A 13,540-nucleotide genomic window follows, 5' to 3' on the forward strand; every position below is an offset into this window, starting at 1 on the left:
AATAAAAAATCGATCAATCACTTGCAAACTATACCCCTCTCTACTACGCATCTATCCTTTCAATGAATAGGGTGTAGGACCTCTAGAGCAAGAATTAGTTGAGATATAGACACCCCACAGTCATAAGGAAGGCAGGTGTAACGGAGTAGCAGAGCGCACAAACTAAATATAGTCAGAATGTGGGGTATGTCAGAGTCGAACTCGAGCTACAAGAAGTGCTTGCAAGCTTTAAAAGCTAAGAAAAGAGCAAGAAAAATGATGTAAATAGCCGCTAGGTTACTTTAAACCTCAATAGTAGAGTGCGTACACTTTCTTGGTTCATCCTCAAGCGCATGCAAGCGGTATAAATACATACAAAGTAAGGGCATAGCATAGGTTTTGGGCGGAGCGTGCATTCGATATCGCTCAAGGTCGTTTCAGTTTTCAGGTTTATTCATTGATTGGTAGCGCCAACGGAGCTATTGTCAAATATATCTATAGCTAAGAACAACGCATTTTCATCACTAACTCTATTTCCTGGATGATGTAGTATGATACTGCCCCAAAAGCACGAATAAGTATGGCGTGCGCGGAGGTTGAGTCAGGTTTACTGACTGGTCAATTTGGTGCAAATTTATGGTACTTTTAAGCTTTGTATCATATCACTGAACCTGTCATTCTCAATGAGATGCGACAACATCACGTAGAAGGTTGCCTTGTAGTCTCCATGTCAGCTAGCATTGTGCTTGCATGTCAATGTTGGCCCAATCGGAGTGACAATCACGGCGGCTTGGCTGCCACCATCTGGACTCACTTACCGTCAACAAGTCAGAACACCTAGTATAGGTACTACATCTAGTACCAGACCTCTAATGAAAAAGTTTGATAAAGGACAACTACTTACGACATACCAATGTCGTTTTCTTTATTAATCATGAAACATGAAGCACTAAGTACTGGTTTCCAGGAGGATGATTAATGTGTCTGCAGGGTATACTATAAAGACTTGAAAAGTCTTTTGGCATGAATGACATGACCTCGTTGTTGTTTGACATAGACGGTGAAAACAATGGCAGCGAAGGCGACCATAGCAAATGATATTGTGGCGGGAATATAGAATAAATCCGGGGATGACCAAATGATGGTTGTTGCATAAGCCAACATATCTTCAATAACTCAGTGGTGGAGAGACATGACATGTGTAGACAATGGCTAGGATGACTTACCAAAAGCATTGCAAAGTGAATATTGAAATCCACTAATCAGTCCAGCTCGATCGTTCGGCGCGCCTTCTTGAATGATCTGAGTTTCTGCCAAGTCGAATGACCAAAGACCAACTCTACTCAATGCCATACCCAAAAACAATAATACAGTCGAAGTGATCCCTGCCCCGTCGTTAATGTAAAATGCTAACACCACTGGAAGCAGACAGAACACTTGCGACCAGATCGACCATAGCCCACCACGGATCAAACCCAATCGCCTAGTTAGTATGGGACTGATGAACGTAGCAGCTAACCCAGCTACAAAAAGTAAAGTCAGCCAAAGCAAGGACAGGATGTTTTCGCTTTCCATATACTTACCCACAACGCAAACAGCACGGATACCGGAGATGACTGGATCCGAGTACTGCTTTGCTACCATGTATGCTATCATCGTACCTCCCATGCTCAGTACCGTCAAGAAGAGCATTGCGTAACTGAGAGTTGCTGATAGCGGAGCGATGGATGAGATGACCGTTATAATGTTTCGCCTTAGTGACATACCAATTTACCTAATATCAGTGGACTAGTAACACAATACTTCAGATCTTGCCACCTGGAATTTCCCAAATAGCCTGATGCTTCATTTGCCTCTCGCAGAACTGGCTTAGGAACACTTAGAATAGGAGAGGAGTTGTAAACCGTCAGGATACAGAAATACTCTATGACCAAACTTGCGACATTCCAAGCAGCAATAAAATACACGGCAACCAGGGTAGAAGCAGTGGATGTCAGCAGAGCGACAAACAACGGTGCCAACATTTTGCACAAAAGATCAATTCTACGCAATGTTGCATTAAGCGCTATTAAGGAATGATGAAGATTAGGTAGGGTGTACGACGAGCCAAGTAGAAGCAGCCAGATACTTGCATGTTAGGGAAGAAGAATTTCCGGCAGCCAGTGCCACAATCCAATCCCGCTCGAGTGCTACATTCATGCCAATGGTTGTCACTTTGTACAACCCTCCAAGGAGAACCACAATAGAAAAAACGACAAAAGCACGTTTGTCCATGGGTTTGTTCTCGATCCCTGGATCAAAGTAAGTCAAGAGTGCCCAGAATCCGACGTGACTCAAAATAATGGTCAACTTTTGGATTGGAATGAGGTACTTCACTACAGCAATGCGTGGGGACTTATCGACCCATTTTCCCATAATATCTCCAAATAGAAGTCCAATACCAGTTGTTAGGAGTCCATAGAGCGAAGATTCTAACAGAGTTGTTTTGAAAACGTCAATTATGAATAAAGCAGCGCCGAATTCGAAGAGACGGTCTCCCCATGTCCGAAAGAAATGTGAGACGTAGAGTTTTCGGTATGGTATTCTAATTTCACTTTCTGCATGAGCTTCTGTCTCTTCCCTGACGGAGTCACTGATGGAAGACCGGGTTGGGCCGGGATTTGGCACAATGTCGCCCATGTTTGAGCTTGGGCATCGGGGCTTCAATAAATACATAAGGTTTCCCCTTTTTATCAGCTTCGCCAGTCACCGAGAGGACCTCCTTACTGACTCAAGCAGTTAAACGACTTCAGAAATGTCAAGGTACTTGCGAGAAGAACAACGTCACTTATACTTCCCGTCCAAGGAATCATGAGATTGCTCAGGATTCTTACTCAATCACAGTTTGGAATGACAAAGTGGGTGTTGGTGATTACGAAGTTCCTGGCGGAAGTACCATATCCTAATCCGCCTTACTGTTCTAGGATGACTTGTTGCAGTAGTGAGCACCAAATCGCGAATTTTGGTCAACGCTCAAACAACATATATGATATGAAAGGTGTGTAATATTGACGGAAATGATTTATCTTGGGAATAGAAGAGTCCTTTGACGCCTTTAAAGCTTGCATGTCATATACGACGTATAGGCTATTGCACCCGAAACAGAGTCAACACCTCGAGCTAAAGTCGGAAACTATGTGGAGGCTGCTAGTGGAGATATATACCTATTTGGCACACGTAGCGGAAAAGAAATGGGTTCTCTTTCAGCAGACATTTACAAACTCGCTACCACTGATGTGACTGGTCTAAGGCCAGCGTGGCATCCGGAAAGAAGCCAGAATCCATGAGTTTTCATGCCAAGTCTACATTAGAGGTAGGTATTCCAGTGGAAAATCCATACGCGGGGTTGAATTCTAATGGCCGTCTTCGCAAAGACGGATCTTTACGTTTTTGGTGGCTGCCCTGTCAAAGTAAGTGACCCTACCTAAATATCAAAACATTATCCCTCCAAGCTTGATTATAAGCTTCGTTATGGTCGATTAGATGGCCCTTATAGCTTCAACCTTGCCACTCATGCATGGAACCAATTGACGCCAATATCTGTGAGCCCACGTGGAAGAGCTTCTATTGCCTACTGCAAAGACATGTTGTTCGTTCATGGCAAAATTTCCATTTAGCAGCCAGCGGTAAGCAAAATGAGGTTCCTGCCTGCGGCAAGGAGCGTGCATGCACTGGTGCTTCTATCTTCAACCGTTGATAGCCCAAATGGTAGAGCCAACCTTATCTATCTGTTTGGCGAAAACAATTTCTACCAATCTCCACTGATGTTGACAAAACAAACGATACTATGGCAGTATTATTCAATCGCCTAAACTACACGGGCGATATCCTTATTACTCGTGGTTGGTTCCAAAGTAAACACTTTTGTCAAGTGGGTAGTAAGCAGTGGACCTTTTGGCGACAACGCACGTTTGACTACTAATATCCGTTTGACACGTTCAAAAATTGAAAGGATTATCTGTTTCGTCAACAGTCATAGTGGTACAAAAGCGGTTTACTATTGAAATACAAGAAACCTTTATTTGCTGTTCATTAAAACACACCACTCATGTGAATACCGTCCGCTTGGTTAAAGATATAAATGATATTATTGAAATGCTAAGGCCTGCCGTATAATGTAAGCGGCGGCGAAGGACAGCGCTTACGTTTAATGTACCAACTTATTTCCGCAATTTGAGCAGAATGAACTGGAAACCTGGTTGGCTTTCTTGCACTGATCGCAAGTCACAACAGCTTGTGTGTTATTATTTTGTCCGGTAGGTGATGGTCCATAGTTTTGTGGTGATGGTGGCCCATAGTTTTGTCCATGAGGTGATCCATAGTTTTGGTCGTAATTTTGTCCTTGGTATGGTGGTGGTAAATTCTGCTGTTCCGCTCTTCTCCTTTGCTCTTCATGCTGCGCAATTCCTCTTCTGACAGCTTCTTCAGTTGCAGCGGCTTGCTGTTGTGCTTGCAGAGCTTGCTGTTGTGCCTGCTGTGCTTGCATCTGTGCTTGCTGTTGTGCTTGCATCTGTGCTTGTTGATTCATTTCTTGCTGTCTTGCTTGATCTCTGTAGTAAGCATTTTCCGCTGCCATGTTCTCTTGTCGAGCCGCGTTCCTAGCCACATGGCTGGTGGCTCCAATCACCAAGGCAGTTCTAGCGATTGGCATACGACGTCTTGGATACATTTTGTAGTATAGTGACTTTCAGAGAAAAGAAGATAAACGAGTGCAACTGTTACTTATCTGGTTTCTAGTTTTATATCTAGAAGTCATCTGTCGGGCAATAACATTGTTTCATTTTATGCAACTTTGTTACCATTGGCGTAACCATATAGTTTTATATGCAGAAGAAATCGTAAACACCTTACAGCATCAGTTCAAGCTGTCAACGCTTATTCGGACAAAAAGAATTTGATTCTACAATATAAGACATGCAAGTAGCTCTATTGCTGTTTTCTTTCTTTCGGTCTTGCTGTCGGAGGAACAACAAATTCATCGATTACTTATGGTCTCACTTGCAGAAATTTGGGTCTGACTTTCTATTCTCCGCAACAAGACATGTACTCAGGATGCCAAGGAAATGAAAGGACTGCAATTCCATGCTGATAGTCCAAGCTGCGCGTTCTGTTTTTAAAACACTAACGTACAGACTTATCATACTTAGATCGTAAAGTTACAGCATCATTAATCCCGTGGTGAATCATGGTGCAAAGGTTTCAGTAGGCAATTTTTCCTGGTTGGCCGCCACCACTGGTGCGTACTTTGAAATGCTCACTTCAGCCACTGTATATTTATCCAGGCAAACCCTTGCTTCACGTATGATATCTGTCTACCTCGGGACATGCAGCTTGCGTGGCTAGTATTGGTATTTGCATAGTACTGAATTTGGTTAGGGTAATTTGAAGAGGCTCGTTCTTGTGCTTCTTGCACACTGCAATGTTGCATACTGCAGTAAGTGTGGCTATTTTACTTTTTCAGCTGGTTTAGATGATCATCCAGTATCGAAGTGGTTATCTGACATCACCTGGTTGATATAAAATTAATCTCACGTCATAGAAAGATTACCTTGTCTAAAATGAAATCTACATTACAGAGGCTGGATGACCGGCAACTTTAGGCAATTATGCAAGGTATGTTGTACAGGTAGGCTTATGTAAAACCTTGATGATCCAATATTAAAAATCTACCTTGCGCCATCTCTCCTTTCACGCGGACACCGAGCTATTAGCTCCAAATTGGGGATCCCTGGATAGCAATTTCCCAAATTTAATGCGACTGACCAGCTTCATAATAACTTTTACAATAGCAATGACAAAATTAGGCAAAGCGTCCCTTCGCGGGACTTCAAGAACAAGGGTCTTTTTTAGCCCTCTCATCTGTGCTCGTGAATCTCCACATAAACGGTTATAAACAGTTATATTGGCCGGTACGGTAAAAACACAAATGGGGATTTACTCACGATCATAACATTTGACTCCCTCCACTTCCAGCCATGAAGAATATTTTCTAGCTTCTACACGTCCATTGATCTGCATTACAATATAACAGCGTACCGATGATCTGCATCCATGTGACGGCCCATTTTCCAACATCATATATATATGTCGGCAATCTCCGGAAACGATCATATGTCATAAGCTATTCAATAACTGTAGCAATTAATTTTGCAACTCATGGCCTTTCCAAGCGGGACAACTTGTGTAAGGGTAAGAAAGGGAAAAATCTGACCCTCAGCTTGGAGATGGTTACACCATGCTATGTAATATCGCTAACTGCATCTTCATTCGCCCGTGTGCTTCTTGCAGGTCGGGGGGTACAGTTTCCAAACAGTTTCCCAAGTACGACCCGCGTGATGGAGCATTGTTGAAAAGCATATATGAAGGCAAAGGGTTGATACAAAAAGTTGATTCTACAAGCGCTTTCTGCTAGTACCAAAATATGACTCGTACTCTTCTCGCTGCTACCATCTTTGCAACTTTTGCTGCTCTCGGTCAAGCTGCTGTTCCTGCTGGCGCGAACGGATTCTCTCTTGTCTGGAGTGATGACTTCACTGGAGCTGCTAACACTGCCCCTAGCAGTTCCTGGCAATATGACACTGGAAATGGTGTTTTCGGTACTGGTGAAATTGAGACGATGACCAACAGCATTAAGAACGTGTATCAAGACGGAAATGGCAACCTGCGCCTTGTGGCATTGGGAAGTGGTACCAGTTGGACCTCCGGAAGAATTGAGACTGTCAGAAGCGATTTTGCCGCACCTGCTGGTGGTATTTTAGCTGTGGAAGGACGTATGCAGTTGCCTGCTGTCACAGGAGCTGCTGCTGCTGGTTACTGGCCAGCATTCTGGATGCTTGGCTCTACTTTGCGCACTGGTACTTCCTGGCCCGGTTGCGGAGAGATTGACATTATGGAGAATATTAACGGTATCAATGAGGTTTTTGGAACTCTTCACTGTGGTACATCTCCTGGTAAGTTACGCTATTATGCTTTTGAACGACCGGAAAAATACAACAGTAGACATAGCTCAGCCCCACTAAACCCTTTCCACTTTTAAGGTGGTGACTGTAACGAATCCACTGGTCTTGGAGGAAATAAGCAAAACATTTCCCCATCACTTCAGTCTGCTTTCCACGTTTATCGTATGGAACTTGATCTTGGAGCCAATATCATTCGTTGGTACATCGATGGTACTCAATACTGGCAAGTAGCTTCCAGTGCAGTTTCTGCCGCAACCTGGACTGCTGCTACCAACCACGGATTCTTCATCATTCTTGATTTGGCTATGGGAGGAGGCTTCCCTGATGCCTTTGGAGGTGGTCCAACCAGCTCTACACAATCAGGCTCACCCTTCATCATTGATTACGTTGCGGTTTACACCAAGGCCGGAAGCGGCGGCAGCACTGGCGGCACTGGCTCCGGTTGTACCCAAGGAAGCTGCGGATCTGGACAATGCTCTTGCGGCGGTGCTTGCTACAGCGCCAGCCAATACACTTGCATTGGTACCACTCTCTGCCCTACTGGTGATCAACTTTGTGGTAAGCCAGCGTAGAATTTGTCCTTTTCATATCTTTGCATACTTTACTCAATATCCTCAATCTTCAGGCACTGCATGCTACAGCCCTTCAATGTACACTTGCAACGGAGGAACTCTTCAACAAGTTTAAGAAAACATCATGTATGATATATGTACTTTATAGTTATATATGGGCGATATTTTGTGAAATAAAAATCGCATATGTATTATTTTTGAAGGTTGATGTGAAGGTGATATGAAGCAGGCTCTTGCCCACATAGGCTTTCTTTGCACGTCAATTAGGTTGTCTTTCCACCTATGTTGCTTAGCACAAGCTTATTGCTGGCCACACATGGATTTTACTTCTTTGATTTTCTTGTACATTGATCAGTAGACTGCTAAATTTTGATCTAAGAATGACAGTGTGCAAAAGTGAAAATGAAAATCACACCCTTCTCGTTCACCTCGTTAAACATATTGTATGCATTTCTCTGAAAGGAAAGTCAGTGCAGTTACATGGAGTATGCCATACTTGTAATTGAACCTTTAATGTGAATATAGGAGCGCATATACACCATGCTTGTGATGTAGCCTGAAATCAGGAGCCAAACATAGCTGAATCAAGACCGTTGCAGAGAAGAATTTATCGCGGCAGGACCGCCACATCACCATACCATAAATTGAGACAGGAGCAGCAGGACTGAGGGACTATCATTTCTTGCCATAGGAAAAGCTACGTGGACGTTGTATTGTGTGAACATACGATTGTTGGTTCCATCAGAACAATGACCAAGTATCGATCAAACGATCGAAAGATTCGCATGGATCCCACCAGGAAGCGAGAACTTAATTTCGCACTAATGACACTCATGATGAATTAGGTATTGATCTGCCCTGTAGTGTGGTGTTGGAGGTTTCACGCTTGCTCAAAGTATAGTTTCATCTTTTAAGTTTGCAGGAAATGAAGGAGGAGTACGAGACTGACGAGGGTATTCATCCCTGCACTCCCTTTGCTTGATTTCCAGTGCTTTGGAGCATTGGAGCTAAGGTAACTCATCTTGTGCGGCAACAGCTCCTTCTTTTTCAAACCCCTTATTGTTCTTTTTGCTTTAGCTCTAGACTCCTTCTTTTTGAAAGTTTCAAAGCAATGTAGAGCGAAATTTGGTCACTTGAAGGTCAAGAGAGCAAGATTAGTGTGTCTAATTCTCCTTGAAGATGTACCTTATTCTCTTTCTCGTCATGTAAGAAAGAGCAACGACACATGAAGAAGACAATGGTTCTTCAAGATCTTTTGGATACTTGAGATACATCTGGCTGTGAAATTTTACTATATGTTTTTTTACAGCCACTACATAACCTGACGATATCAATACTGAAAGAGAGTCAACGGAATCTATGCGAGTTACTGCTTTTTCTACCCGCCGCTCAAGAATACTATAATAACGAAATACTTCATCAGCGGCAACTGTTTCTTTCGAGCTTGTGTTTGCAAATCAACACTGAAAGAAAAGATGCTTGGACGAAGGTGTTAAGTCTAGTATATCTGGATTCCATGGAAGTGAAAATTGCATAGATCGATCGGAATGCCATGCCTACGATAGCTTACGTCATCTCACGATGGTTGCCCTTCATTCTGTAGGTGGGGTACACGGAGTGACAGACTTAATGAGCCGAAACTGTTGGGTTTCACAGGGATACGGCTCATATAGATTGCCAATTTGTTTATTCCATTTATTTCCACTACCAGAAGGTTGAAGAAGACTATTAAATGCGTTGAAACTAGTCAACAACATATGATGGGGGATCAGATGCACTGTATGCCATTGGTACTACTGTACAGGTGCATTAATGCTATTGTGTATGTTCTTGTACATGAACAGATCAAGCAGATCATTCCAAATGAGTGTTCTTTCAGTGGTTTCGTGCGTTAAAATAATCTAAACGGCTATCTGCCGCGATCCCACATCATAATATTTACTCAGATGTAGGGTTTTGAGGGGGCCGGTGATGGGATAAATTTATGATCATGCTGCTTAAATGCCCAGAGCTGCAAATTCGATAATTACTGAGATGAAAACCCTTGCAAGCGTCATGGCAATGGAAAGATATCGAAGGTACCCCTCCCATAACTCCTTATCGTCCATATGTCGAATTAAATATATTTAAGGAAAGATGACAACGGTTGGATATAGGATTACATCTACTGATTGCTTTATTCAACGATAAACAAGATATGGTACCAACTTTGATAAAAGGGTATAAGAGAACTCTAGCAAGATTTTTAGGAAAGGCTCAAAGTGATCTGCCGAATGTGCATCTTGGTAAGATATCATTTGAGCAGCGAAGAAGCACGAAATCTGTATGTCGATTTTTCTTAACATTTCTCTTCAGACGACATCCTTCAAGAAAAAACATGTCAACCTATTTCATTACAAGATTTACGATGGTACCTGCAAAACAAAGAGCATTCTGCTGAAAACTTGGATTTTTACTTTTGGTACGTGGAATATAGTGCACGATTCAGTCAGTTACCGGATTTCGAACGAGCAAAATCGCCAATTCCACGAGAAACACCAGCGAGAGCTTCTACCACTATTGCTATGGATAGCGCTGTATGCATAGGAACAGAAAGTCTAACCAAAGATGAAGAGAAACGAGACTACAATGAGGCAACTACGTTAGGTGCTGAGTTTCAGCCCTACCGCGAAGAAATCAACGCTGTTCTTTTGACTTTCTTCGAATCTTCTTCATTCAAAGAACTCAACCTGGACGGCTCTGTTATGAAATATGTCAGATACCACGGTCGACGTACTACGCATCCAGATGTTTTCTCAGAAGCATTCAAGCAAGTGCGTTGGACAATGGAGCATTCATCGCTACGTAACTTCTTCCATCATGCTCTCCAAAACATTCGCTATAGCCAAGTTGTGTTCTTCTACGCATGTGCTATATTCAACTTTTTACACATTCCAATGATTTTATTTTACACATATTCGCATGGTATGATGCGATGGTGGCGAATGCCTTTATTGTTCTTTACGTTCAGTTTCGTAGTAAGCGCATTGGTGGCACGGATCGGGTTTTGCATCATAAGAGGTGCACTAGGAAGACGGCAAGTACCATTGTATGAGCTGGAAGAGGTTGAGCAAGCAAGGAAAAGTACAGAAAAGAAAAACGATTCTACTGTACAAAATGCATCTGACTTTACCTCCATCATTGATCCAAATGTCAAGAGACACAACAGGGTAGGTTGGACACTGATTATAGCCTATGTATGTACTTTCTCTTACTGACTTGGGTGTGTATATTTGCAGGAAACGCTCTTTCATATCGTATCTGTGTCCTTTATCATTGGGCTATGTGTTCTTGTCCCTTCAATCATAATAACTAATGAATAGAATTAAAATCTTTAATGTCATAATCACCAATTTTAACAATCCTCGTACCACCGATAAAGATGCGAAGATGATACTCTCTATAGCATGTATAATCAGGTTAGATCGTAGGGGTCGATGTGCGATTCGCTTTGAACCAAAGAGATAATTTACCCTGCATGCTTTCTTACCTTCGCATGGCGTCGATCAATCTACTATTTCTATCCAGTCTTTCACTATATTCCAGACCGACGGGTTTGATCCCTTGACTGGACGCCAAGGGGTCTATATTACAAACATTCTGGACGTCAAATGATCTTGCATGGAGCTACGAAGGAGGGTTCATTGCCTCCTTACCAACTACCAAAATTTTAATAGAATGTATTTGGAAGGACGTAAAGATTATCACTCAGACAGCTTCTCCCAGAACTAGTCTTCAAGTGCAAATGAAGGAAGCTTTATGCATTATAGCCAGAATAAGTCTAGAATAAGCAATCCTATACAACTAGTCGCGTACTATTGGGGTCTGGTCAAATCTGTCATGGACACTCACATAAAAATGACCACTTTTCCTTTTGGATGCCCTTGTTCCATATGGTGAATGGCTTTTGGTATTTCGTCAAAGCTGAAGCGACAATCAATAACAGGCTTGACCTTGTTTGTTTCGATCAATTCCTTCAAATAGTCCAGGTCTGACTTATTGGTGTTTGTCATCACTAAAACAACCCTTTGGCTAAGGAATTGGGATACAACAAGCGCTTTGAGAGAGTCGGCCATACTGCCTAAAAGTCCACCGCCCGGCCCACCAACTGGACAAAAGGCGCCAGATGGTTTCATTATCCGCCGAATGTCAGCGAATGGTTTGTCACCAGCAATATCTAAGACAAGATCATATTGTTGATTCCCCAAAGTATAGTCATCCTTTGTATAGTCGATAGTATAGTCGGCACCGATAGAATGCATAGCGTCGACGTTGCGAGTACTGCACACTGCGGTCACTTCCGCACCGAGTGCTTTGGCAATTTGTACTGCGAATGACCCGACACCGCCAGACGCGCCAGTGATGAGAAGTTTTTGTTCGGGTTGAATGTTTCCAGCGTTACGGAGGGCTTGTAGAGCTGTCAATCCAGCGCAGGGTATAGACGCCGCTTGTTCGAAAGATAGGTTTTTGGGTTTATGACTGAGACTGTTTTCTGATACGCAAAGGAAGTCCGTGAACGCCCCTGTAATGACTTGGCCGAACACCTCCTCGCCGGGTTTAAAGTTTGTTACTTGTGGTCCGACCGCCTCGACTATCCCAGCAAAGTCGTTTCCAAGGACTGTGTTCTTCTTTGGATTGGTAAGCCCAAAGTATAGACGAGCAAGATACGGGTCTCCTCTCATGATGTGCCAATCGGCTGCATTGGCAGCACATGCCCGGACATGGACCAATACTTCATTACCCTTGATGGTCGGTTTCTCAATGTCGATAATTTGCAATACTTCAGGGCCACCGTAGCTTTCAAAGATTATAGCTCGCATGATATGTTTGATTGGTAAACTTAAGATACGTTGACTGTGGCGAAAAGAACGTAATGAGCATGTAGGTGTTGGCAAAGGCAGAATAGCGAACTATACTTACTAGAAAGCCAGTGAGGTCTGATTTCTTGGTAGGATTGATGTTGCTTTGCTATGGCGTTCCACATTTTGCAAACTATTATGCAGCTTATATCCAAATGGTGTACCTTGTGAAAAAGTGGTAAGAAAAAGAAAAGTTGGGAACAAATGAGTCAAATTTTTGAGGTACGGCTGAAATCCTACGAAACAACACAGTCCTTGAACTCTGCTTTATTCCATCAATATGGCTCCACCAAAACGTGGTCCAATCATTCAGATTCGCAGGACAGAGACGACTTTCGAAGACAACTAAAAAAAATCAACAGATTCATTGGTGACAAACCTCATTGCAACTCATTGAGCTCGTTGCAGTTTCTTTGCCGGTACAGGGCATGCCATCAAGGTATTAAGTTTTTTTTTTACCTTCCGTATCTACACCTGAAACTTTTGGCCAACAGACTGGAATATACATGTATCAGTATGTTGATATTGGAGAAATTCACTAAACGATAGCTCGTTTACAAAATGAGCACAACAGGGAGTGACATTTGACGGAAAGCTTGCTTTGAGGATTTTATGTGGGAAATGAGATCAAAAAATTTAAAAGACTTGACCCAAGCGCTGTTATCAGTGGATGTTTCAACAATTATCTGTTCACTGCAGCGAACCTAAGTATTTGTAATTCACCCGTTAACGTACTCCAATATAAGAGAATAGTCTAACATCAAGGTATTGGAAGTTATTCAAGTTGAAATAACATGGTTGAAGAATTCATTCGGGCCACTCAAGGTGCAAACGCTGTGTTTCTAACAGGGTCTTCGGCAATCTTCCTTCAGACTGGCATTACAAGACATGATTAAAGCGAGAGCAAAGGAGGCTTGCGTTTATTCTCGCAAAAGCTGACATGGTAACGTCACGGATGTGGTGACTTTTGGACAGTATCTAGGAAATAGAAGGCAACAACATCTAGTACCATCCTCTTTGAAGGATGTTCAAGTTTTTCAAATTACTATGTCATGGAAATATTAGAAAAATCCTGTGCTCAATGCCGGATTTG

General features: G+C 42.6%; 4 protein-coding genes across 4 annotated transcripts; 1 reads left to right on the top strand and 3 right to left on the bottom strand.

Moving 5' to 3' along the window:
* Positions 1–854: 854 nt before the first annotated feature.
* K450DRAFT_249796 (uncharacterized protein) lies at positions 855–2,668 on the bottom strand. Its single transcript, XM_051590453.1, has 6 exons — positions 2,112–2,668; positions 1,754–2,044; positions 1,563–1,688; positions 1,335–1,502; positions 1,206–1,271; positions 855–1,145 (listed from the first exon to the last, which is right to left on the bottom strand). The coding sequence occupies exons 1-6, from the start codon at positions 2,656–2,658 to the stop codon at positions 976–978; spliced, it is 1,368 nt and encodes a 455-aa protein (XP_051442895.1). The 5' UTR covers positions 2,659–2,668; the 3' UTR covers positions 855–975.
* Positions 2,669–4,006: 1,338 nt separating this feature from the next.
* On the bottom strand, positions 4,007–4,719 carry K450DRAFT_249804 (uncharacterized protein). Its single transcript, XM_051590454.1, has one exon. The coding sequence runs from the start codon at positions 4,685–4,687 to the stop codon at positions 4,166–4,168; it is 522 nt and encodes a 173-aa protein (XP_051442896.1). The 5' UTR covers positions 4,688–4,719; the 3' UTR covers positions 4,007–4,165.
* A 1,449-nt stretch (positions 4,720–6,168) lies between these two features.
* Positions 6,169–7,738, top strand: K450DRAFT_249814 (uncharacterized protein). Its single transcript, XM_051590455.1, has 4 exons — positions 6,169–6,207; positions 6,307–6,968; positions 7,056–7,535; positions 7,603–7,738. Exons 2-4 carry the CDS (start codon positions 6,440–6,442, stop codon positions 7,662–7,664), a joined length of 1,071 nt encoding a protein of 356 aa, XP_051442897.1. The 5' UTR covers positions 6,169–6,207; positions 6,307–6,439; the 3' UTR covers positions 7,665–7,738.
* A 3,470-nt stretch (positions 7,739–11,208) lies between these two features.
* Positions 11,209–12,489, bottom strand: K450DRAFT_249816 (uncharacterized protein). Its single transcript, XM_051590456.1, has one exon. The coding sequence runs from the start codon at positions 12,406–12,408 to the stop codon at positions 11,437–11,439; it is 972 nt and encodes a 323-aa protein (XP_051442898.1). The 5' UTR covers positions 12,409–12,489; the 3' UTR covers positions 11,209–11,436.
* Positions 12,490–13,540: the final 1,051 nt, after the last annotated feature.

The sequence above is a fragment of the Umbelopsis ramanniana genome (assembly GCF_025399195.1).
Source record: "Umbelopsis ramanniana AG unplaced genomic scaffold K450scaffold_44, whole genome shotgun sequence".
NCBI lineage: Eukaryota > Fungi > Mucoromycota > Umbelopsidomycetes > Umbelopsidales > Umbelopsidaceae > Umbelopsis > Umbelopsis ramanniana.